General features: G+C 32.9%; 1 protein-coding gene across 1 annotated transcript in view; it reads right to left on the reverse strand.

The window, feature by feature from the left end:
• SORBS3 (sorbin and SH3 domain containing 3) overlaps positions 1–23553 on the reverse strand; it is a 36806-nt gene extending 13253 nt beyond the window's left edge. Inside the window, exon 1 of the mRNA XM_072976632.1 lies at positions 23539–23553. Within this exon, the coding sequence (XP_072832733.1) occupies positions 23539–23553 (15 nt within the window). The remainder of the gene's footprint in view (positions 1–23538) is intronic.
• Between the last annotated feature and the right edge of the window lie 314 nt (positions 23554–23867).

Consider the following 23867-nt stretch of genomic DNA (forward strand, 5'->3'; position numbering starts at 1 on the left):
GGGTTGGCTTTATGATTATTTTGACCAATATGATGAGTCAGAAGTGGTGGAGTATCACTGCGTCTGGTAAGTGTAGGCCTCAAAGGCTTTGCATTTTATGCTGTTCTCTAGGATATTCACCATGCCACGAGAACAATGGCTGGCCATTGGCCAGCCAACTCCCACACATGGAGTGGTACCCTTGTACATCAGCCAGACTGTGGTATTCGTGCCAGCTTAACCCTAGTGCATGAGTGAGCACAGCTGAAACCAGACACTACCCCCAACAGTTGGGTTTATTGGGCTTAGTCTTATTAGCAATAATAAATGCTTCTTTTTTTATAACCCCCAATTTCAGTGGTGATTTGTTACACAGCAATAAGTGATTAATACACCCTGATCCTATGATTATTTTCTCAGGACTTTAAAATATAGTTACTTTAAATGTTTGAAGAATCTATATCATCCACGTTTTATCTCATGAGAAACTTTCATTATCCTGGGTTCAAACTTGTTGGGGATTGCTGTTAAATTGAAAAATCAACTTCAGATGCAACAGCTGATTTAATAGACATATTCTTTGTTTCTTTCCTGAATATCATAATTTATAAGTTTTTAAATTTTAGGATATGACCTTAGCATAATTTTACATGTGTAACATTAAAATTAGCCACCATTTCTTCTTTGCATATAAATTTTTTTCTTTTTATGTATGTACCTCATGAATGTTAGATCTTATATCATCAGACATATTTGTGCATCTTACACGCAAGTTTAGATTAAAATTCTCCACTTAGTTCATAACAGACCTGATTGTTTAAATTCATCTTGTTGGCCATCTGTTGCTTTTCACTCTTTTTTTGGCAGTTAATTTTATACATAATATAATTTGCATTTGGAGATTTTATTACGTATCCTTGATGTGTCACTTTAGTTTGTCCCATTGACTTTTTCCTAAAACACAAGCCACATACAATTCCTCATAATGAAGCTAAGCCTGACTCATGAAAAGTAGGTAGTAAATAAGTAAACTAATTATTGCTTTTAAAATGCAAATGCATATGCACCTCCTTGTATATAGTTCACTTATTTTGTGTCAAATATAATTTTCCAATGTGATTTTTGTGTCAGATATAATATTTCAAAATGATTTCCAAAAGTTGTAGTTTAATTTCACATCAAAGTTTTATATAATAAAGTAAATTAGTTATCCCATTGTGCTATTTGGAACCTACAAGATCACTGACGTAGTGAATCCTACAGATATTTAGAGATGAGTTTGCAATTACTGCCCACCTCTGTTACTTCAACAGAAGCAGTTCAACTCTAACTTAAAATTATAAAATCAGTCTCTCTCTCTCTTACACACACACACACACACACACAATATTAAAACATAAAGTGTGACAGAAACTCTATTTGACTCTGATCTCTGATGTTCAATTTGTCAATAATTAAATCATTTTATCTTAAACTGGCCATTCAGATAAAAATACAGTAGCCTATTTTTAGCCTCTTTTGCAAATATTTGTTATCATGTAAACAAGTTATAGCCAATAGAATGTTAGTAAAAGTAGTAAATGGAGAAGGAAATGCTGTGCCTTCAAATGGTAGGGTGTGCCATCTGACCTCACCATCTACCATCCTCTCTCTTATTTGTTCAAATCTAGTCTCATACTGGATGGACTCTTCTCTGGTCTTTCAGTATGGCAGGTGCATTCCCACCTTAGGGCCATTTCACTGGCTGTTACTTTTTGTCCCCCAAATCCATAGGTATAAATCTTTCTCCTCCTTCGTTCATGTAAAATTTGTTTCCAATATTAATATTACAGTGAATTTTCTGCATGAAAATATTCTGAGTGAAAATTTTAAAAATATATATATTTCCAAGATAAAACCAATATATTTTCTGAGTCTCAAACTCAGCATCAGCGTTTTGGTGAAAATATTAAATGCCTGTGCTTTTCTTCAAAAGAAAAAACATCATCCTGTATAACTGAAAATTTGTGCTCTACACTGGAATTTGACACAACATTGTAAAATGATTATAAATCAATAAAAAATGTTAAAAAAAAGAAAAAAACACCAAAGAAAGATAGTTTTTATTTTCATTTCTTAAAATGTATTTTTAACATTAATTTCACGTATTTAGCCCATATAAGAAGAATTAAAGTTCATTTATTAACTAGTCAAGAAGAAAATGTATTGTAAAGAAAAAATATTCTATATCTATTAGATAATATTTAACTGTAAAATCTATCAAGATTATTTTAACAGAGAAAAAGACAATACACATCATAAAAGAATAAGCGATGGGGTGGGGGGGTTCTTAGTTTATAATTATGCTGCTGAAGTTCTGCTCATTGATTAGATGGTTTTAATTACCCTTTCCCAACATAGTGCCAACCTATATTTTGTAGCTATTGGAATTTAAATTAGCAAATAAAATGGAATGTTTGCTTTTACTCTGGCCCCAATTTAGAAATTATAAATTCAAATATACAAAAAAAAACCCCCAAAATTCAAACACTTTATTTTCTGACTTTCATCACATATGCTTTCGGCATACTTGGTAAACCCATCATTCTTGATGTTACATCTTAGAATGTCCCTTGCTTTAACACTCTTCAAAGTAAATTCTACATTGTCCAATTTCATGTTTATATTTTTTGCCTCTCATGACTACATTCCACGCTCCATAATATTACACATTTTCAGTGTATATATAGAGTTTCTTCAGTATTTTGAGTCTGCCTACTTCCTTAGTGATGCAGGAGGAAATCAGTCACAAAATTACTTATATTTCCCCATCTATTACTTTACAGTTTCTAATTACAAAGTTTTTTAAAATTATTGGCCAGCCTCCTTTGTTAGCCTAATTGTTTCTTTCGGTCCTGTAATTTCTGATTTTTCTACCTTTAAAATTGTTATCCAAAGACTATTTATTTTCTTCACTCTAAGATTATCTTGCTTACTAGTCACAGAAAAAAGAAAACACTATCTGATACAATTTCCTTTTTTTTTTTTGCAAAAATCTTAAAAATTTTGAGCAGTAGCATGTATTGTCTGTTCCTTCTTGACCTATAATTGAAGAGGTTATCCTGTTGCAGTTGATGGCATCCACCCTTCTCCAATTCTTCTTGATATATTTCCACTGATTCTTCGTCTTCCATTACAGATTTCCTTCTTATCAGCATTTAAACATGTTTGTATCTATTGCATCTAAAACAAAGAAACAAAATCCTCATCTTAAATGAAAATAACCAAATAGGAGTTCTCTTAACAGTTAAGATTTCCTTCACATCTCATTCTCTTCAAACGTTCTCTGATCTTTTCTCTTTTAGTCATACCTCTGACAATAGTGTGGGCATTGTTAGCATGACTGTGAAACAGACATCTTTTAAATCACTGAAATATTTGGGTCAGTTTGTTACTCCAGAAGAATGTAACATACTAGACTGGGCACAGAAATGTGTTGCTGGGAGTAGAATGGTGTCATAACAAAACATGAGACAAGGTATGGCATTGGGTTAAATACAGCATGTAGGCTTCAAGGAAATTGTTTCCGGAGGATGGATTGATTCATGGTGATCAGTGTTAGGCAATGTTGCAACATTGTTAAAATTGTTGGGAGTGGAGTGAGAAGGGATAAACTGGGAGTTCGAGATTTGCAGATGCTGACTGGTATATAATAGATTAGATAAACAAGTTTTCACTGTATAGCACAGGGAAATATATTCACTATTTTGTAGTAGCTCATAGTGTAAAGAATATGAAAATGAATATATGTATATTCATGTATGACTGAAGAATTTGCTGTACACCAGAAACTGACAAAACATTGCCAAAAAAAGGCAAAAAAAAAAATTCCCAAAAACCAAAAAACTGTTGACTGAGGTAACAATGCAGATCATGCACCTAATGAACTCCTAAAAGAGAAGAATGATATCATATGTTGGTTTCTGGAAGCTGCATTTAATAATTCAAATAAGACATGATCTCAGAAAATAAACTGGCTGATTTTCAAGCAGGAATAAAGAGTAATAGAGAGGATCCAGAAATTTTGAGTTAATTGGTTTTGTAAACTCAAAGACTAAATCCCATTTTTTAAAAATATGTGAAACGAAAAGAGGTAATTAAATCTTTGCCTCAGTAGCAAAAATTAAAGAGTTTTGTCTTTGTACCCACTTTAAAAACCCTCAATATATTTCAATAGTATAAAGTAAATCCTTCCAGCTGGAAAAAGCGCTCAGGGAAAATGAATAGTATCCTGGATCACATAAGGCTACATTTAATGCTACTCTTCCTGAATTCCAACTCAGTCTTCAACCCATGATAATCTGACCCATTTGCTCACTACTCCTGCAAAACAAACTTTGCATGCTGTCTGTTTTATCCATTAGAGGCCTTAGCATGTTAATCATAGTTGTTTTAAATTACGAGTCTGGTGATTTCAACATCCCTGCCATGTCTGGTTCTGATGCTTGCTCTAGCTCTTCAAATTTTGTTGTTTGTCTTATGATATGCTTTGTAATTTTTTTTCTTGAAAGGTGAACATATGTGTCAGGTAAAAGGAACTTCTGTATAGAGGTCTTTAATAACGTGGGGGGTAAGGTTCGGGGAGAGGGGAAGCAGACTATAGTCCCATGATTAGGTCTCACTCAAGTCTTAATGAGGCTCTGTCTCTGCACTGTGAACAGTCACAAGGGTTTCTTAGTTTTTCTTTCCCCGTTAGGTGCAACAGGGTGGCTGGAGGGGGCTGAAGTTGGATATATTCCTTCTCCCACACGGAACGCAACAGCGGGCTGGAGTTGGGTAGTTCCCTTCCCCCAGGGTAATTAGGCTCTGATAACACCCAGCAGGTTAGGATCTGGTTAACTAGTTTCACCTGAGGGCAGGCCTTTTTAAGAAGGAAAGCGTTCTCTGGTGTGTTTCAAAATGGTTCCTTTCTCCCCTCCCCGCGGGAAGCACAGGGGGCTTTTTCTCCAGTGTTTCCTAGAGGATTCTGGTCGAGCTCTTGAAGGCAAATCTCGCCAATTTGTTGGGGCCCTTATTTGACTGGGTCCCCCTGGAGTTTTTACTCGCAGTGTCGTCCTCAATGAGCCTCCAACAATTCAGCAAGTTCGAATTTTCCTCCCAGCGTTGGTTCCCGTAATGACTTCTGCTTCCGAGACTGCTCAGGTAAGACTTGACTTCTTGTATTCACTTGCCTGTCTTTCCAGTCTGTGCGGGAGCAGTTTGCCCTGTGTCCTTACCTCTCTTACAAGTCTAAGAAGGATTGTTAGTTTTTCAGTCTGTTCGGCTTTTACTTGTACTTCAGATGCTGTGGTGACCTTCAAGCTCCCTACATGCTGAATGGGAAGTCGGCCAGTTCACTGTGCTTAGCTTCTCCTCCCATAGCTAGAGAGCTACACTTGTTAGAGAACAAACGCTGGGTATCTCATTGTTCTGTTCCAGTTTTTCTTCTCTCTGCCGTCAACCCTGCATTGTCATACATTCGTAGATACTGAAAGCTCTCCCAGGTCTATGTTTTTGGTTCTTTTTTTCTTTTTAACTTCATTACTATTAATCTTCCTGTCTTTTGTATATTACTTTTGAATTACCAAAAATGAATAAAGGTTCAGTGGCAAACTATGATATTTACAAATGTACACTATATGCAGGAAAAGTTATTTATATAAAATTAAGTAAAATTGTTAAAAGAAGCAAATAAAACATATACCAAAAAATATCTTCTAGGAGTTACAATTTGGTACAACAACAAAACTTATTTAGTTTGTAAGAGGTACAAAATATATAAGCATTGTACTACAGCAGTGAGTGTATGTATTTTTAATGGGGTTGTATTGGGGAAAATTGCAAATAACGGTAGTTAAGCAACATGTTGAATGCATACACATTCATTTTATTAAGAGAATTCACAAGTGTGTGGCTACTTGCTAGCAATTAAATTGATTAGTACAAAAGAATGTGGAGGAGTAATGAAAAACATTTCTGTTCAGTGGGCATTGCAAGGAGTACATTCCTGCTCCTTGTTACAGATACCACAAAGGAGGAGGACAGAAATTCATATTTTAAACTCACCCAATGGAGGGTCCTGAGCCATGGTCATTGTCATTGCCCCTAAAAACTGCATTGAGTTGATTATACAGCTGTATTAACTGTTTAGTATGGATCTTAAAACTTAACTAAGCCTACTATACAAGAAACATGTAGAAGGTGATTGTCTGTCACTGAAATGATGAGGAAATGTATTCTCGGTGTGTCAGATGGAAGAATTAATATACCGCTTACCTGAGATTATGACAAGATGTAATGTTCTGCAAAAGTCATTTTTATAGAGGACTGATTTCTCTCTCTTGATGTGCCAAAAGTTTGAAAAAAATACCAAGTAAAATATTTTCGTGACATATTTTTGAAATTAGAGACAGTTCTCCCTTCCTCAGTAGAATAAATTAAATATAATATGCTTTTTCATCAGGGCTCAAGGTCATATCAATAAATATTAACATGAGTTATAGTCATGCAGTGATGTTCATTGGTGCTAATGAGGTACACTGAGGTTTCTCCTTTCTTTATTTCTTTTTTTTAATTTTTTACTTGGTAATCTATAGATTCAAAAATAATGGAGATAATTTTCTCTGTTCTTTTGGACTTACCCCTGCCATGTGAAAGCAAGCAGTATTCTTCCTCTGCTTATTATATAATACTTGCTCCTATTCAACTTCCAATGTAAAGGTAAAAGTATATCATGTTCAAAGAAAACAAATAATTATGCTACTTAAAATTCTAACTAATATTACAGCAGCTGACCTTTGACAGAAATCATATATGTAAACCATAAAGTTGTTTATTTTTCTGGTATTTTAAGAAATTTACCTGTAGGCTCTGTGATCTACTTCGGAGTTGCTTATACTTTAAACTGTTGTTGAAGTGACAACTTGGATGTGAGCTTTTATTACATTAATGTTAATATTGGGCATATGCAGCAGTGTTTGGGTGACAGCATTAGCCAAAGGCACAAATGAAAATATTTCGTACAATTTTTCCATGATACTTTAGGTGTAAATTTTGTATAAGAATTATATGAAACTTATTGTAAAATAATAATAAATTACAATTTTGAACTAGAATGAGTTTCCAAAAGCAATACCACTTACAACAACTTCCTAAATACTTTAAGATCCCAAATTGTAAGTCAAGCTGCTCCTCAGCTGAAAATCCTATTGTCGTGTGGCTAGTATATAGTTTTATTTTTATGTTTTAATCAAGGATTCTATGAAATACAGTGCTACAGAGAAGACTGCTCAGATTAGTGTTTTGCTTTCTTATATTTTTAAATGCTGATACCTATATATGTGGCACTTGCATGATACTAGCTGAATACTAGCAAATCAAATTTTTATATGATACATAGTTGGTGATACATAGAATGTAGTACAGATTTCAAATTGAGAAATGATCATTAGAGCCAAAATTCTGTCGGCATATGAAGCTGAAGTGGAAAAATAGTTGGCACATTATTTCCACCTCAAATATTTTGAAGTCATAAGGCTCTGTACAACTCCGTGAAGCTCTTTTTATTATATAATTCATTGCAGAACTTGTGAAATTCAGTAAGAACATCAATATGGCAGGTGATTTTAAACTTGCAAGTCACTGCATAGCTGAGTTTCTGAAGGGTAAATTTTATGTCTCTTCATATTTAACTTGATGTCATCAGAGGGCCAGGCACATATTATACAATCAAAAAATACTGAAGAAATTAATGTATGCTAAGTTTAAAGACAATCCAAGTCACTGCAAAACAGAAAACTGGAAATTAAATTTTATTTTACAAAGTACGGTAATAGTCGTGTTTTTTCTCTCCTGTGTGTTATTTAGTCTCTAGAATCGAACGACTAAAGGAACTTGATCTTTTTTGTCTTGAATTATATGGACTGTTAGTTCCCTTTTTTGGATACATACATTTATTTCACTTTGGCATAATTTTTTCATGCCTGACTTTGTCCAGTGTGCAACTAACTGTCCAGCAACTCAACACTTACATAACAATTGCTCAGTGAGAAATATAAACCCTAATCTTGTCAAGGTAAAGAAGGGATAAACATGTATGGCAACAAGAAATAACACCTAGAAGCTTTCTAAAAGAAAGATATAAACAAAAGCAAGTTACTCATTATGAATTACTTAAATATGGAAATGTGAAATGGGACTAATTAGGGAATTTTTGCTTAATTAAGAACCACTATAATCAGCTGTTTGAAACATGTTTGGCAAGTATCACTTGAGTTTCACAAGCTTTTGCTGTTTTCTTTTCAAACTTGCGGAACTGCTTTGGATTTCTTGTTTGCTTAGGAAAACCGTACATTTTAATTATTAAACTCATTAGATAGTACCTGCTGGTGTTAATTCATCCAATAATATTTAATTGAGCACCAACCTTGCAACAAGCACTGGCGGTGGAAAGTCATTACTGTATCATTAACTAGTCCTACGCACAAGCAGATTACTACACTGTGGAGGAAATAGCATATGGTCTGAAGAATGCCCTGAAGAGTTGCAGGTTGTGATTGGATAATTAGGTGTGAGTTCAAGTTCACGGAGTGCTGGGGGGAAGGTTAAGCTGAATTTTTGCTGGGATGAGTATTTATGGAAAACTCTTGATATGTGAACACCGATGAGCTGAATCTTAATTGTGACTATGATTCTAGTTTGGCTGAGAGCTGTTTGCATTTCGGTGACACTATGTACACGTGAGAGTTCAGTAACAATTAGGATATGTCTGTTGTAACAAACTTTGATTATGTATTATAAAATTCTTGGATAATATTCATAGAAACAAAACCTGTTAAATTTTGACAAAATATATATATTTTTCAAAAGATGATTTTTTTCATGCATAAGAATATAGAACATTTCAGAATTAGAGATTATGGTGACAAAGAATTTTATTTCTATAGATAGATTTACTTAAAACTATCATGTAAAACTTATGAAATGAAACTAATAAAAGATGTCAGTTTGGTCTTTCATATAAAAGTTAAAGCAAAAATGAATGTATGTGATTGGGGTAAAAACCTATTTTTATAAATATATAAGCATATATTATAATAAATTAAATATAATTTATATTCCTAACTTATGGCATAATATTAAATATAACTTCTACAGGTGGAAAATCATACATATTCAAGGTTTGCCTAATTATTTTGACTAACTTTGGCAAAGCTGGGTAGTGAAATTATATATATATTTTTTTTTTCCAAATTGGCTTGTTTAGAGATTCAAGGATGAACTTGGAATGAAAAGATTTCTTAGTTTAAACTTTTCATTAAAAATGTTGTATATACAAATGTAACACGATCTTATTTTTTAAATATACATATTTTAAAAATAAGATAAAAATGCCATTCACTTTATTTCTTATATAATGAATTTGTTAAAAATGCACAATAAAGTTCAGTCATATTCTTAAATTATCATGCCCTATAATGGAAAAGACAATGCATTTTGGAGAATTAAGTTTAAAAACTACAGGAAGCTTAACTTTGATCTCTTGATTTTAAAAATATATCTAATCTGTATTTTTATGAAATTAAAATGTAAGTTAGGTATTGTACATGTTCTTGGAATAAAAATAGTTTTTTTCTTTTTAAAGATCTCTCACTTGATTTAGCTATATTTGCTCCAAAAATTAGTATACTATATGTTCTATTTCTAGTATCATCCACTTTATTAGCTAGGTCAACGTGTCAAGGAAATCAATTTAACAAACAGGATCAAGTAGTTAAGTAAATCTGATTATATAGAGAAATATATTTCTTAATGTAAATGAAATTCATCTACATTTGACTATAACATTCACATTCAAAGTAGAATTCCTAGTCTTTCAAGTCACAAAATTGAGTTGAAAATACACATTAATGGGATATAATTTATAAAGTATACTAACCTTTACAGATTGCCTATGACAAAGATTTTTCTTTCTTTGATATGTTTCCTTCTAAATGACCATCAAGAGGGTTTATGTTACACTTGTGTGGGTTGTCTGTTTCTAAGAATAGTTCAAAATTGATGGCATTATCATCTTATTTGGATACAACACACTATGAATATTAAGATAAACAAAAAACTTTGCCCACATCCCAATAAAATTCGTGATAAAATCCCCTTTCATAACAACACCAATCAATCTAAAATCTTAAACAAAAAACTAATAAAATTAACTTTCACATACTCTCAGTTTTTCTTTGAAATGTAAGTTTTCATTGCTAGCCACACACTTCAGTCTGTCTCTTCCTCTCCCTTGTGAAGATGTGAAGGATTTGAGGAAGCAACCTGCTTTTGTCCTATGCCCAGAATTTAAATACCTGGCTAATATTCTATGCACAGCTGCCAGATATAGCTAAAGAAAAAACACAAGGAAAATTGAAAAGTGAATAAATGGTTGCTTTTTTTAAGCATCTTCATGATAATTGAAAATAATTTGTGCATGATATTAGTTGCAGTTAAAATTATAAGAATAAAAGTAATATTCACTATGTATCATTTATATTATACATAATTATACATCATGCATAATATGTATACACATGACTCTGCATATAATTATGATACATAAAGTTATTTATTTGGGTTTCCTAGCTAGAATAGAATGTGCTTCCATAGACTGTCATTTTTAAATGATCTAGTTTGAATGTAGAGAGAGACTGAAAATGAAAATTTTTATGCTAGAGTAATCAGTACCAAAATTCACACCAGAACACGGAAGACCTTATAATTACAGTTAAAGTGTGTAAAAACACTAAACAGCTCTGTCTTCCAATTTTAAAAAGGAAATCTGAGAACCATGAAGATTAGTGATTTATGGTCACCCACTGAATATTGCCAGATTAGAACTAGAATTTGTATCTTTTTATTACAAAAGCATACCTCATTTTATTGCACAACTCTGTCATAATGGAAACAGATCTTTGTAGAAGAGAACAGACATCTTTAATTGAAAGTGGAGTGGGTGCCTTGATGGAAGAATATTTGCTAGTTACGTCACCTCCACTCATATTCAAGTAACTTGTTTTGAAAACTCTTAACAGGTTTATTGAGGTATAATTGATATACAATAAGCTGCACATATTTAAAGTATACAGTCTGACAGGATTTGGCATATGTATTCATCTATGAAAACATGATCACAATCAACGCAAAAGTTTCCTTTTATTCTTTTGCATTCGCATCCTCTCTCCTCTCTTTGCCCCTTTTCCATCTCCAGTCATCGACTGATGTGCTTTCTGTTACTCTAGATAAGCTCATATTTTCTAATTTTATATAAATAGAGTGATACAATATATATGATTTGGAGCAGGAGGACTTGCTTCTGTGTCTCAGTGGAACTGTTTGGAGATTCACCTTTGTTGTCTCATTGTATCATTTATTTATTCTTCATTTTTTCTGCTAAATAGAGTTCCATTATAACGATATACAATGCTCATCTGTTTCCAAATTGATAGATATTTGTGATGTTTCCTATTTTTGATTATTACACATAAAACATTTGACTAAAAGTACTTGCTTTGTCATGTATTTTAGTTTATCCTGGGAGTAGAAGTCTAATGACAGATGTATGCTTAACTTTAAGAAATGTTTTCCAAAGTGGTTGCTTCATTTTACATACTGCCCAGCAGTGTGTAATGACTACAGCTGCTGATACTAACCAACTTTTTTTTATGTTCAATCTTTTTAATTTTAACCATTCTGAGAAGTATGTAGTATCTTATTGTTTGATTTTGAATGTTCTTAATAATAATGAGAACATGTTGATTTGCTTACTCATCACCCATATAACTTTCTAGGTAAAATATGTGTTCAAATCTTTAGCCCTTTTTTAAAAAAATTAAGTTGTTTTTATCCCTTTACTATTGAGCTTTGTGAGTTTTTTTTTTTTTAACTTTTTTTTTGAGTTAGTCATTTTACAATGTTGTGTCAAATTCCAATGTAGAGCACAATTTTTCAGTTATACATGAATATACATATATTCATTGTCACACTTCTTTTTGCTGTGGGCTACCACAAGATCTTATATATATTTCCCTGTGCTATACAGTATAATCTTGTTTATTGTGCATATTCTGCATGTTTTTTTTTAATTTTGGATTCCCATCCGTATCAGATACATGGTTTATAACTTCCAACTTTTCTTGTCTTTTCATTCTCAGAGCAATGTCTTTTAAAGAACAGAAGTTGTGACTTTTGATGAAATACAATTTGTTTGTACATTTTTAGTTATTGTGTTTTTAGTGTCATATCAAAGAAATCTTTGTGAAACCTAAGTTCACAATGGTTTTCACTTATTTTCATCTAGATTATTTCAGAGTGTTAGGTTCTCCATTTGATCTGTGATCTACTCTGACTTAACTTTTATACATGGGGAGTTAAGACTGCCCCTTAATGTTTAGTGGCATTTATTAGCGAAGCCATTAGGGCCTGGAGTTTTTTCTAGGGGAAGTTTTAACTTAATTAAATTTCTTTGATAGATGTGAGGCTATTTATTTTACCTATTTCTTCTTGAATAAACTTTTGTAGTTTTTGTCGTTCAAAGAACTTACCCATTTTCTCTAAATTATAAAATTTACTCTTATACAATTGTTCATAACACTCCCTTATTATTATTTTAGTATCCGTCACATCTAGTGATTTAATCTGTGTACCACAGGATATCGGTCATTTGTGTTTCCGCTCTTTTCGCCTTGATCAGTTTGGCTAAAGTTTATTAATTTAGTTGATATTTCCTAAGCCTGTGCCTGCCTTTCCCTGCGCGTGTGAGATGACTTTGTCGTTTCACCCATACATGCAATTGCTTTTGAATGCCGTAGTCTTTAACGTCCAGCTCCTGGAAAGGGAAAAAGGAAGGGTTGAGGGAAAAAGGACACTGCTTTTTAAATTGCCTGGGGATAACTTCAGCTGGAGAGGGCGGGGCTTGCAGCAATGGCAGGGAAGTACTACAACGGTGGCCACCCAGCTCTTTGTCTGCACTTCTGACGTCAGAAGGAGTAAACTGTGATCAGAGCACAGAGCCCCTGTACTTAAAAGCTAGAGTCCTTTCTGCACCAGTAACCTGTGGACAGCCATCTACCACAGGGCAAGAAGGTGGGAGAAGTAAGTAGTTGGTGCAGAGTTAAGAGCTAAAATTGACAGAAATTAACCACAGTTTACCCTTCCAGCCTTCTAAAACTTGCAAACCTTCACTAGACTCCAGAATTTCAAAATACTAACATCAGATAGATTCTCCCAGTGCAATTACTGCCTCCATGAGGAAACAGGTTTCTGGTTCTTCCTACTCTGCCATCTTTCCAGAACCTCCTCCTATGTTAGTCAATTTTAAAACAGATTTTTTTGTTTGTTTGCTTGTTTGTTTTTCCAAAAGACTAGAATCACACACTATATGATTCAAAGTCTGATTCTTCCACTCAGATATCAACAAAGTACTTAAAGTCTTTGAACTCCATTTTTTTTTCTTTTTTTAAAGATATAAAATGATGCTATTATTAACCTGAAACACATTTATTAAATTAAAATATTTAATTTTTGTAAAACAGCTGGAGTGTTTGACCTATATCAGATACTAAATTAATGATAGCCTTTACCATGAGATTATTTTCACACATTCAGAACTCCTAAAATTTTGTGTACCATAAGGCATTTACAAAATGCTGGGGCAAAATCAAGGAAAATAGAAAAGTGACATGAAAAGTGAGAAAGGACATTAAAAAGAAAAATATAAAAGCTATTTTAGAGTATTGCAGGATGATTGACAAAAATAAACAAACCATATACACACATTGGACCTCTGGAAAAATCTTGACATGATTTTCTTTGGATTCTGTTATTTTTATCCCCCAAAGAGCATGTTCATTTTGTGGAAGGGAGTTTCTGACCATCAAACAATTAATCAAAGAGAAACATATTTCTGGACTTGACTAAGTTCTTTACAAGGGTAAAGAGCAGGAATTAAACAGGGCATTGAATAGTGTGAGAATAACTTTCATACTTTATTATTACCATGGCTATAATCTAGTTACACTTTGCATACAATTATAAAAGAATTATCTTTTAAGGGACTTATAAGGATTCTGTTCACAATGACAGTGTTAAAATGTCTTTAAAATTACATTTTTTTCTGTAGAACTGACCTTTCCTACTGATGTGAATGTATAGCTGGCATTGAAATCTATGTGGAATTTTGTACATTGTCAGTAGTCGGATACATGTGGGAGAAATTTGTTTAAATAGTACTTTACTAATCTGTCACCTTCACAGATAACTTTAGATAAATCATGGAAAACCCTTTGTCTTACTCACAGTAACTTGGCAGAAAAAGTACATTGCATTACTTTTTGTCTGATTTTGAAACGTGATGTAGTTGATATGTTGAGTCTACTGTTACTTCATCAGTTCTTTTCTACCAGTCATTATTATAATTCGCTTTGAATATAAAACTGGAACTGATTGCACATTTTGTATGTCTAAGTAAATAAACCATAGTTAAACATCTAAGTGTAAAATAATATACTATCTTTAAAATTTATTCTAAACAAGAGGAGTGGGATATGTCATACTGGGATATATGAGTTATTTCCCCAAAGTTATGGGAATATATTTTTCTGAACTAGGTAATTAATTCTCAGTAATTAGCTGTGTTATATCTCATTTGTTAATAAGGACATGAAAGAAATGAACATTAATGAGACTTCCATGGTGAAAAGGAAAAGAATTTTTTACTGAAAGAGAGTGAGTTAAGTATATACCACTAATGACTTTTCACTTTAAAAAAATGCTCTCTGATCTGTTTTTAAATGTAGTTATATGAAAATAGACTTTTCTAAAGGCTTATCTCTTCTAAGAAAACCAGTAAGAAATAAAAATATTTTTGTTTTTCAATTTTGTTAGATCGGGGTGAAAAATACAGGAATTTCTATTTCTTCCCCTTCCCAACCATCATTTTTGTCTTTTATTTGTTTGGGTAATTTTATCAGTGTGCTTTCAAGATTACTGATTATTTACCCTGGTGAATCTGGTCTGATCTTAAGCCCATTGCAAGAATATTTCATTTCTGACACTGTCCTTTTCTGTCATTTGCTTTTTCTACATATCTCACCTTTCTGCTGAAATTTCTCATTTGTTCACATGTGTTACCCACTTTTTTGCACTTCATTTTAAAGCACATTTATAATAGTTTTTTCAGTTCCCTGGGTGGAAACTCTAACAACTAAGTAGTCTTTGGCTTTCTTTTAATGACTGTTTTCCTCCCTTATACATAGATTATAATGACTTGCTGTAATGAGTGTCTTACTTTTTTTTTTTTTACACTATGTATTGGGCGTTATTATTTAACAGCACAGTAGAGGTTCAAGTAAATAATGTTTACTCCAGCATATGGCACAGTTCTTCTGAAGAGCAAATGGTATGAAGGTCTAAGTCACTATAATCTTTCCTTTACACCATAAACTACCTCCTTAGAAAAGCATTTGTCCATTAAAATGAAGTTCATTGTGTGTTTTTTTTTTAATTTATTTATTGAATTATAGGTGATTTACAATGTTTCAGGTACAGCAAAGTGAAAATTTTACTTCTTTTCCAATTTGGATTCCTTTTATTTCTCTTTTCTGATTGCTGTGGCTAAGACTTCCAAAACTATGTGGAATAGAAGTGGAGAGAGTGGGCATCCTTTTTCCTGATTGTAGAGGGAATGCTTTCAGCTTTTCACCATTGAGTGTGATGTTAGCTGTAGGTTTGTCACATATGGCCTTTATTATGTTGAGGTGTATTCTCTTTTTGCCCATCTTCTAGAGAGTTTTTGTCATAAATGGATGTTGAATTTTATTTAAAGATTTTTCTGCATCTATTGAGATGATGGTATGGGTTTTATTTTTTGATTTGTTAATGTAGTTTATCACACTGATTGATTTGCAGATATTGAAAACATCCTCGCATCCTTGGGATAATTTCCACTTGATCGTGAGATATGATCCTTTTAATGTATTGTTGGAGTCAGTTTGCTTGTATTTTGTTGAAGATTTTTATATCTATGTTCATCAGTGATATTGGCCTGTAGTTTTCTTTTTTGTGTCCTATCTTTGTCTGATTTGGTATCAGGGTGATAGTGACCTCATAGAATGAGTTTAGAAGTGTTCCTTCCTCTGTAGTTTTTTTTGGAATAGTTTCAGAGGAATAGGTATTAACTCTTCTCTAAATGTTTGATAGCCATGTGAAGCCATCTGGTCCTGGACTTTTGTTTGTTGAGAGCTGATATAAATTTTTAAAGGATTTGTTCAGTTGGTTTATGAACAGGTCATCCTTAAATGGAAATAAAAAATGATTATGAAAAAGAGGGAGAGGTGGATTCACATTGACTAATTAAAAGCTATTGTATGAACAATCAGTGGGTCAAAGAAGAAATAAAAAATACCTTGAGAAAAATGAAAATGGTAATACTACATACTAAAACTTACGGGATGCAGCAAAAGCAATTCTAATAGGGAAGTTCCTCATGATAAATACCTACATCAAGAAACAAAGGACTCAAAAACCTAAGTTTACACCTCATAGAACTAGAAAAATAAGAAAAAAACAAAGGCCAAAGTCAATTGAAGGAAGAAAATAAAAAAAAATCAGAGTAGAAAGAAAGGTGAAAAAGCCATTTAATGCAATTCTTATCAAAAGTTTGATAGCATTTTTCACAGAAATAGAACAAAGAATTCTAAAATATGTATGGAACCAGAAAATATTTTGAATAGCCATAGCAATCTTGTGAAAAAAAGGCATAAAGCTGGAAGCATCATGCTTCCCAATTTCAAACTTTGTTGCAAAGCTATAGTAAACAAAACTTAGGTATTGACATAAAGAGACACATCATTGGAACAAAATGGGTACTCCAGAAATAAGCCCACACATATATAGTCAATCAATTTACAATAAATGATGCCAGGATTATACAATGGGAAAAGGACAGTCTTCAAAAATTATGTTGGGAAAACTGAAGAGCTACATGCAAAAGGATGAAACTGGACCATTTTCTTATACCTCACATAAATATTAACTCTAAATGGATTAAAAACTTGAATGTAAGATATGAAACCATAAAACTCCTAGCAGAAAACTTACGTAGTCAACTCTGTATTACTGGTCTTGGCAATAATGTTTTGGATTTGACACCAAAAGCAAAGGGAACCAAAGGACAAGTAAAGAAGTAGGACTGCATCTAATTAAACAGCTTCTGCACAACAAAGGAAACCATCAATAAAATAAAAAAAAGCAACCTACTGAATGGGAGAAAATATTTGCAAATCACGTATCTGATAGGAGATTTTTAGAATCGCAAAGAAAAAAAAAATCTGATTGAAAAATAGGCAGAAGATCTGAACAGACATTTTTCCAAGGAAGACTTAAAAATGACAAACAGGTATGTGAATAGGTACTCAACATCACTAATCATCAGAAAAATGCCAGTCAAACCATAATGAACTTTCCCATCACACGTGTTCAATGGTTTTCAAAAAGAAAAGTGATGTTTTGGTGAGGATATGGAGAAAAGTGAATTCTTAAGCACTGGTGGTGGGAATATTAAAATGTGCAGCCACAATGGAAAACAACATAGAGTTTCCTCAAAAGTTAAAAATAGAAGTAGCATATGATAAATCATTTCACTTCTGGTTATTTATTCAAAGGAAATGAAAACACTAACTCAAAATGATATTTACATCCTATGTTCATTGCGGCATTATTACCATAACCAGAACATGAAAGCAACCTAAGTTTCTACTGATGGTAAATGGATAAAGAAAATGTTATATAAAAAATGGAATATTATTCAGACATAAAAAGAAGAAAACTCAGCCATACATGACATCAATGGATCTTGAGGGCATTGTGCTAAGTGAGATAAGACAGATAAATACTGTATAATCTCATTTAGATGTGGAATCTATTCCGAATTCAGCTTTTTTCTTCCTATATTACATATTATATATGTATCCTATTTTCATAATATAGCAAAATTTTTTTCTTTTACTCATTACAGCCCTAGTAATAATCCCTATTTAGTCTTTCTTTTTTTGAGGCAAATTTAAATATGTTTGTGTTGGTTAGGGTGCGTGCAGTTAACAAAACCACTTGAATTAAAATACTTAAGCACTAAGTTATATAATCTTTTCACTTAATAGTAAGTTTTGAGATAGGCAGTTCTAGGGTAGATGCAGCCACTAAGGGAAACAGCAAGGATCTGTGTTGTTTATTTCATCCTGCTCCTCTGTTCTTGCCTATTGGCTCTTTCTCTTTAGGCTTGTTGCTTTATGGGCAAAAGAGATCACAGCACCAAGACTCACAGCACCACTGAGTTCAAGGCAGGAAGAAAGAGCAGGATTTTTTTTACCTATCTCTTTTTTGGGGTGCAACATTCTTCAAATAAAATGTCTTTTTAATACTCTAGAATTAGGGTATGTGTCCATCTTTAAAGCAATTGTTGGCAAAGAATAATGATGTAAACTCTCTTCACCTAGTTTAGAAAGTGAACTTCATCCAGGATGAAAGGAATTTAAAGGAAGAGCCTATCTTTATTGAAAATATTCTTTCAAACACAACTGTGTTTCCTTAAATGCTAAAGGATGAAAGGTATAGATATTGTATGAATACAGCAGCATCTGATACATTTTTAAAAACTCAGAAATTTCAAGCAAAGTAAGTAGAACTGCCCAAAGGCAGCATATAAATTCCATTTTAATTTGGTAATGGAAATGTCTGGGCCAGTACTTTCATTGCTCCAATATTCTCTAACTCCTAAAATGTATCATCTCTGGATCTAAATCAGATACCTCCTGAATCCCATATCTCTCACTCCTTATTTTGTATCCCCAGTCATTAAATCAATTTGAAACTTGCCAGTGTTGAGGCAATTACTCATCTCTTCCATCCATAAATTTTATGGCATTTCTAGAATGATTGTCTGACTCTATAAAAACATGATTGTCCTTATAATCTATATCCTTTAAAATTTTTCTTCATTAGTATTATGTTACTTTAAGCATATAGTTAATTTGTTTTATTAGCTGGTTCATAGCTCATTTTTATGAATGTTGTAAGTCTTCAAGCACATGGTTAGCTTTCTGATCATAGTGTTTATGTGTGCTAATATATTTGTCAAGTAAAAAACATCATTTTATAAAAATAAAAGCCATACTTAAGTTGAAATGTCCGCAAAATGATGGGTACCTTGTGTTTTTTGCCATGAGGTAAGCTGATACCTCTATGATGCCAAGGGTACTAGACACTGGAATGGAAAAAGAGAATGCAAAATATTTCACTGATTGCAGATATTTTAATGGCATCTGTTATGCATGTTTTGACTCAAATCTGAGTTTTAAAAATCTTTCTCAATTTTATCCTATCAGTTGATTAAATTCATGGTTGAGACTCAGCTGGCACAGGCTCTGGCTCTGGCTCTGAAAACACAGAGTATTCTGGGTTGAATATTGAGTTAGAGCAGTAGGCTTGGAAATCTTTCCCAGTGCTAAGGCAGGAGTGGAGAAAGGACCAGATGTGGATTTAAAGAAATATGTCATGGCAGAAGATACTGAGAAACTACATAATTACAAAGAATAAAATATTAGTCCACATTAATGTAAATACTGTGGGCTTTATAAAGTGCAATAAAAATGAAAGTCTGAAATTTTCTGAAAAGATTAGAATAAGTTAATATAATTTCCCCTTCTTTCTGAAATTAAATTTTAACCCATAGTATCAATTTCATTCATTAAACTCATCAGTGTTTTATTCTTTAAATATCACTAGCACCACATTAGGCATATAGAGGATATATTATATTTAATTGTGTTTGTAATTTGAAAAGCACATAAAACCATATATTGAGACAAGTGTACTCTTTCCAGAGGAGTGAAATGGGTACCTTGGTAAATTGGGATTTCTCTCCCAAATAAAGATGAAGTAAAGATCATACATTTACTTCATCTGCTCACTTTCCTAAGTACATTTACAAAACCTGGTCAGCTAATGTTGGTGCAGGAGTTGGTTTCATAGAGGGCAGAGGCTAGATTATAGGGATAGCTGCCTTCACTGCTTAGTTGTCCTACAATGACTGGTGCTACAGTGTAGAGCAACGCTGTTACGAAGATGGCTTCTGGGCCACTCATGCCTGAAGACACTACTTCGGTTTGTTTTTCTCTTGTACTGAGACAGATATGAAGAGATTTTTTTTTCCATAAAAATCATTATGCAAAATTGTTAAGGAGGATGATACCATCAAGTTGCTAAGAGTTAGTATTTAATACCATTTATTAATTTAATTTTCTTTTTAGAATCCCAGAAATTTGAAAATAGCAATTGAGAACTGAAAACGTGATGGTTTAGAGAGCAAGTGAAGTGTTCTCTTACATCACTTTACCCTCTGATTCACCCAACCATCCTGAACACGGTCGGGCAGTGAAAGTAGGCATTACCAGATGCTAACTATTTAAAAAGCAATGGAAAAATCATAACCGAAAGAAAAAAAAAAACTCAGAGGTGAAAACAAACCTCTGCCTGTGGTGGCCTTAGCATTGCACCTTCTTGGTAACGTAGGATCAGCTTAAGTGAGGGAAGAGGCCATAGAAACACACCGGTGAAGTGAAACAACCACACAATGGTGAGTGGGCTTTTAGGTTCTTCTCTCTGGTAAAGAATGCGATACTCCTGTCCGTCTCCATCAGCACTTTGGGAGTTTAGTTCATTGGAAAAGACAACAATAGGTTCTATAATAGTATTTTTTAAAATCGTTCTCAAGAAGAAATTAATAAATACGTGCTTTTCATTTGCTTTTTCTGTGACCTCATTGCAAATCTATATTAACACATAAATGTCCTTGACATAGCACAAACTGCATTAAGATTTGCATGTAGGGTCATTTTGTGATATTTTCTAGACTTGGAAGTGTGTCATAATCATTTATCTCCCAGGAACTCTGGACTCATACATAGGGTGATATGATAAAGCTTTTAATGAACCAATAATTAATCACCTCTCTTTTGTTCTTCTCTTATGTTTTGTGTTTTTCGACATAATAATTTATTCTCAAACAACCAAAAAATAAAGGTAAACATGTGCTCCATTTATAACAAATCTTGGTGGTGTCTGATCAGAATTTATATCAGACAGTGAAATGTGAATTTAAATAGCTTTTCTCCAAGAGAAGATGAAGGAAAAAAGAGGTCCAAAGAGATGGATAGACAAAATGCATCTGGATAGTTTTTTTCTTTGTATGTCAGGTACACAAACCAAGTTGGTTTCTATTTCAGGGCACTCTGATCCTATATGCTGGTAAAGCATACTGTATTTTGTAGTTTCCCGTGGATATAATCCCTGCCTTAAGGGTTTACAGCTTGAACATTCAGAACTATCCAAGCAGTACAATTCAGGCATATGCAGCTTAGCAAGCTGACTGTTAAAAAAACCTGGCACTGAATTCTTAAGTTCCTGCGTCAGCATCATGGGCACAGGCACAAACAAGGAAGATCTGTTCTATGTTTGTAACACAACCAGTGAACTCTCAGCGAAAGACAAATAGATTCTCAGGGTTCTCTAATATTAAACACTATTAAACTGAATAAAGAATAGTGAAATATTTGCATCTCTATACTTAACATGGTTGACTTTTGCCTAAAAGTCAGAGTTTCTAGTTCTTTTTAAAAAGAAACTGATTCTGTGATTATTGAAAAATTCTGGTGGTATTGTGTTAGGTCTCCTTTTACAGTCATTTTTTTTTTCCTGGCAAAATTCTTGATGGGGAACTTCAAACATAAAAATGAACATTGCTGAATTAGAAGCATTTCTAACAAAAGGAGATGGAATTCAGTTAAAAAATGTTTTACTTAATCATTTATTTAAATTTAATTTATTTAATAATTTAGCAAAATTAAAAGCTTTGGCTGTATGAAGACATTTTTAAAAGTCATATTCCATGTATAATAGATCTGAGTTCACCTAAAATATAAACTGTTTTAATAATTTTCATTAAGTTGAATAATTAAGCCTAGGTATAAAAATACTAGGTACAAGAAATACGTTTACATACAGAAAGACTGTATTCTGGAGCCTCTGTCCCAATATCTCAAGGTATTATATGCATATACCCATTGTAATAGGACAATGCAAATATAAAAATGGAAGATTCTGAATAAATTTGCATTGCTTGTATGTATATCTGATGTTTTACATGGATATGCCAAGTGTACTGAATCTCTGTATGCTGATACCAGGAATAAACATGCTTACTTAGAACTTAGGACTTATTTTTATGTAGAAACCCTGTCATACACTTAATAGTTATATATGCCTAAGTTTTATATGGTAAATGTAGCACAGCTTTGTTTCTGATTTTATAAACAAAATCTGTAGTCTGAAGATCTAAACTTCTTTTTATGCTTTTTGGATTTTTTCTTTTTCCAAAACTTTGCCAGCAAATATAGTCCATTTTCCAAATGATATACTTACCCAAATTAGATATCTTTGTATGCTTCATTTTTCCTACTAAGAAAATTTTTAAAAAGGTGCTGAAAAGAGTACAACCAAACTATCATAAAATGATTACTTATTAAAAATATGTCAAATGCAACATAAGATTGAGATACAGCATATTTAAAATAATGACCATTTATTCTCTACAATAAAGTAATAAGTTGTTTTAAAAAACAAAGAAAATTATAGCAAAGATATAATCAATCACATTCATATCAGCAGTAGCTATTAACATAGTTCAGAAGATACTAAACTTTTATGCATCTCAGGCACAAGGTGTTCAAAATCTGATTCTTGAATGAATAACTATACTTCCAGGTAAATTTCAAATAGCAACAATATTTTTTGAGAAGTAATGCAGCTGTCTTATGTTCAAAAAAATGCCTTCTTTACTGTGGCTGTTGCAGGCTATTTTTAAAACTTCCGTGCTAGGTTTTCCCTATGTTTTGCTCAGATACAGTGGCTATACAGTTGACCTCTGGGGTGGAGGTAGTGTTACTCTTCCAGCATGAGGCTATGCATAGTTTACTGGAATGATCAATAGAGACCCTTAGAAAGAGTAACTAGTTTAACACACAGCCACACATAGAGACACACGACAACCTAGGACTGTACTCTGGACATCCTAGAATATAAATCAGTGACTGAATACAAAGTGGTGTCCCAAGTAGGCTTGTGGAACAGAAGAAGAACATTATATAAAAAGCAAGGAAATCTGAATTGAGTATGGACTTTATACTATTGATGGTAACAAATGTGACATGCTAGTGTAAGATGCTAATAATGGAGAAAGATGGCACAGGGTACCTGGGAGCTCTTTATGCTATTGTTGCATTTTTCTGTAAATTTAAACTTTACTAAAAAGTCAAGTTCATTAAAAAAATTAGTGATACAAGAAACTAAAAAATATATATATACATGCTTACTCCAGCTACAAAGATAACATTTCCATGTCTGGTTAGTGCCTCCGTACAGAGTCCAGTCCGGATCTCCACATACCTCTTGTTCTGTCATGTCTATATGGCTTATTCAGTATCTGATATATGGATACAATCGTTAAATTACCGATTCCCAGCAGACCTAAGTAATAAAGCAGAGAAATGGTAAAACTCTTAAGTAGATGAGTTATAATGTTTAACAAAGAAAGGAAGAAATCTGAGTAAATGTGTAGTCCTTGTTTCAGCAACTTGTTATAGGCATTCTTTCTCCATTATGTACTCTGTGCTTCATTTCTTTTTCCCTTCAAACTGTGTATTTTAGTATGTGTTGTATAACTGCAGTGCGGTCAGATCATCCATTCTTTAGGAACATGAGCCCTTAGTAGCCCT

The sequence above is a fragment of the Vicugna pacos genome, chromosome 14 (assembly GCF_048564905.1).
Source record: "Vicugna pacos chromosome 14, VicPac4, whole genome shotgun sequence".
NCBI classification, from domain to species: domain Eukaryota; kingdom Metazoa; phylum Chordata; class Mammalia; order Artiodactyla; family Camelidae; genus Vicugna; species Vicugna pacos.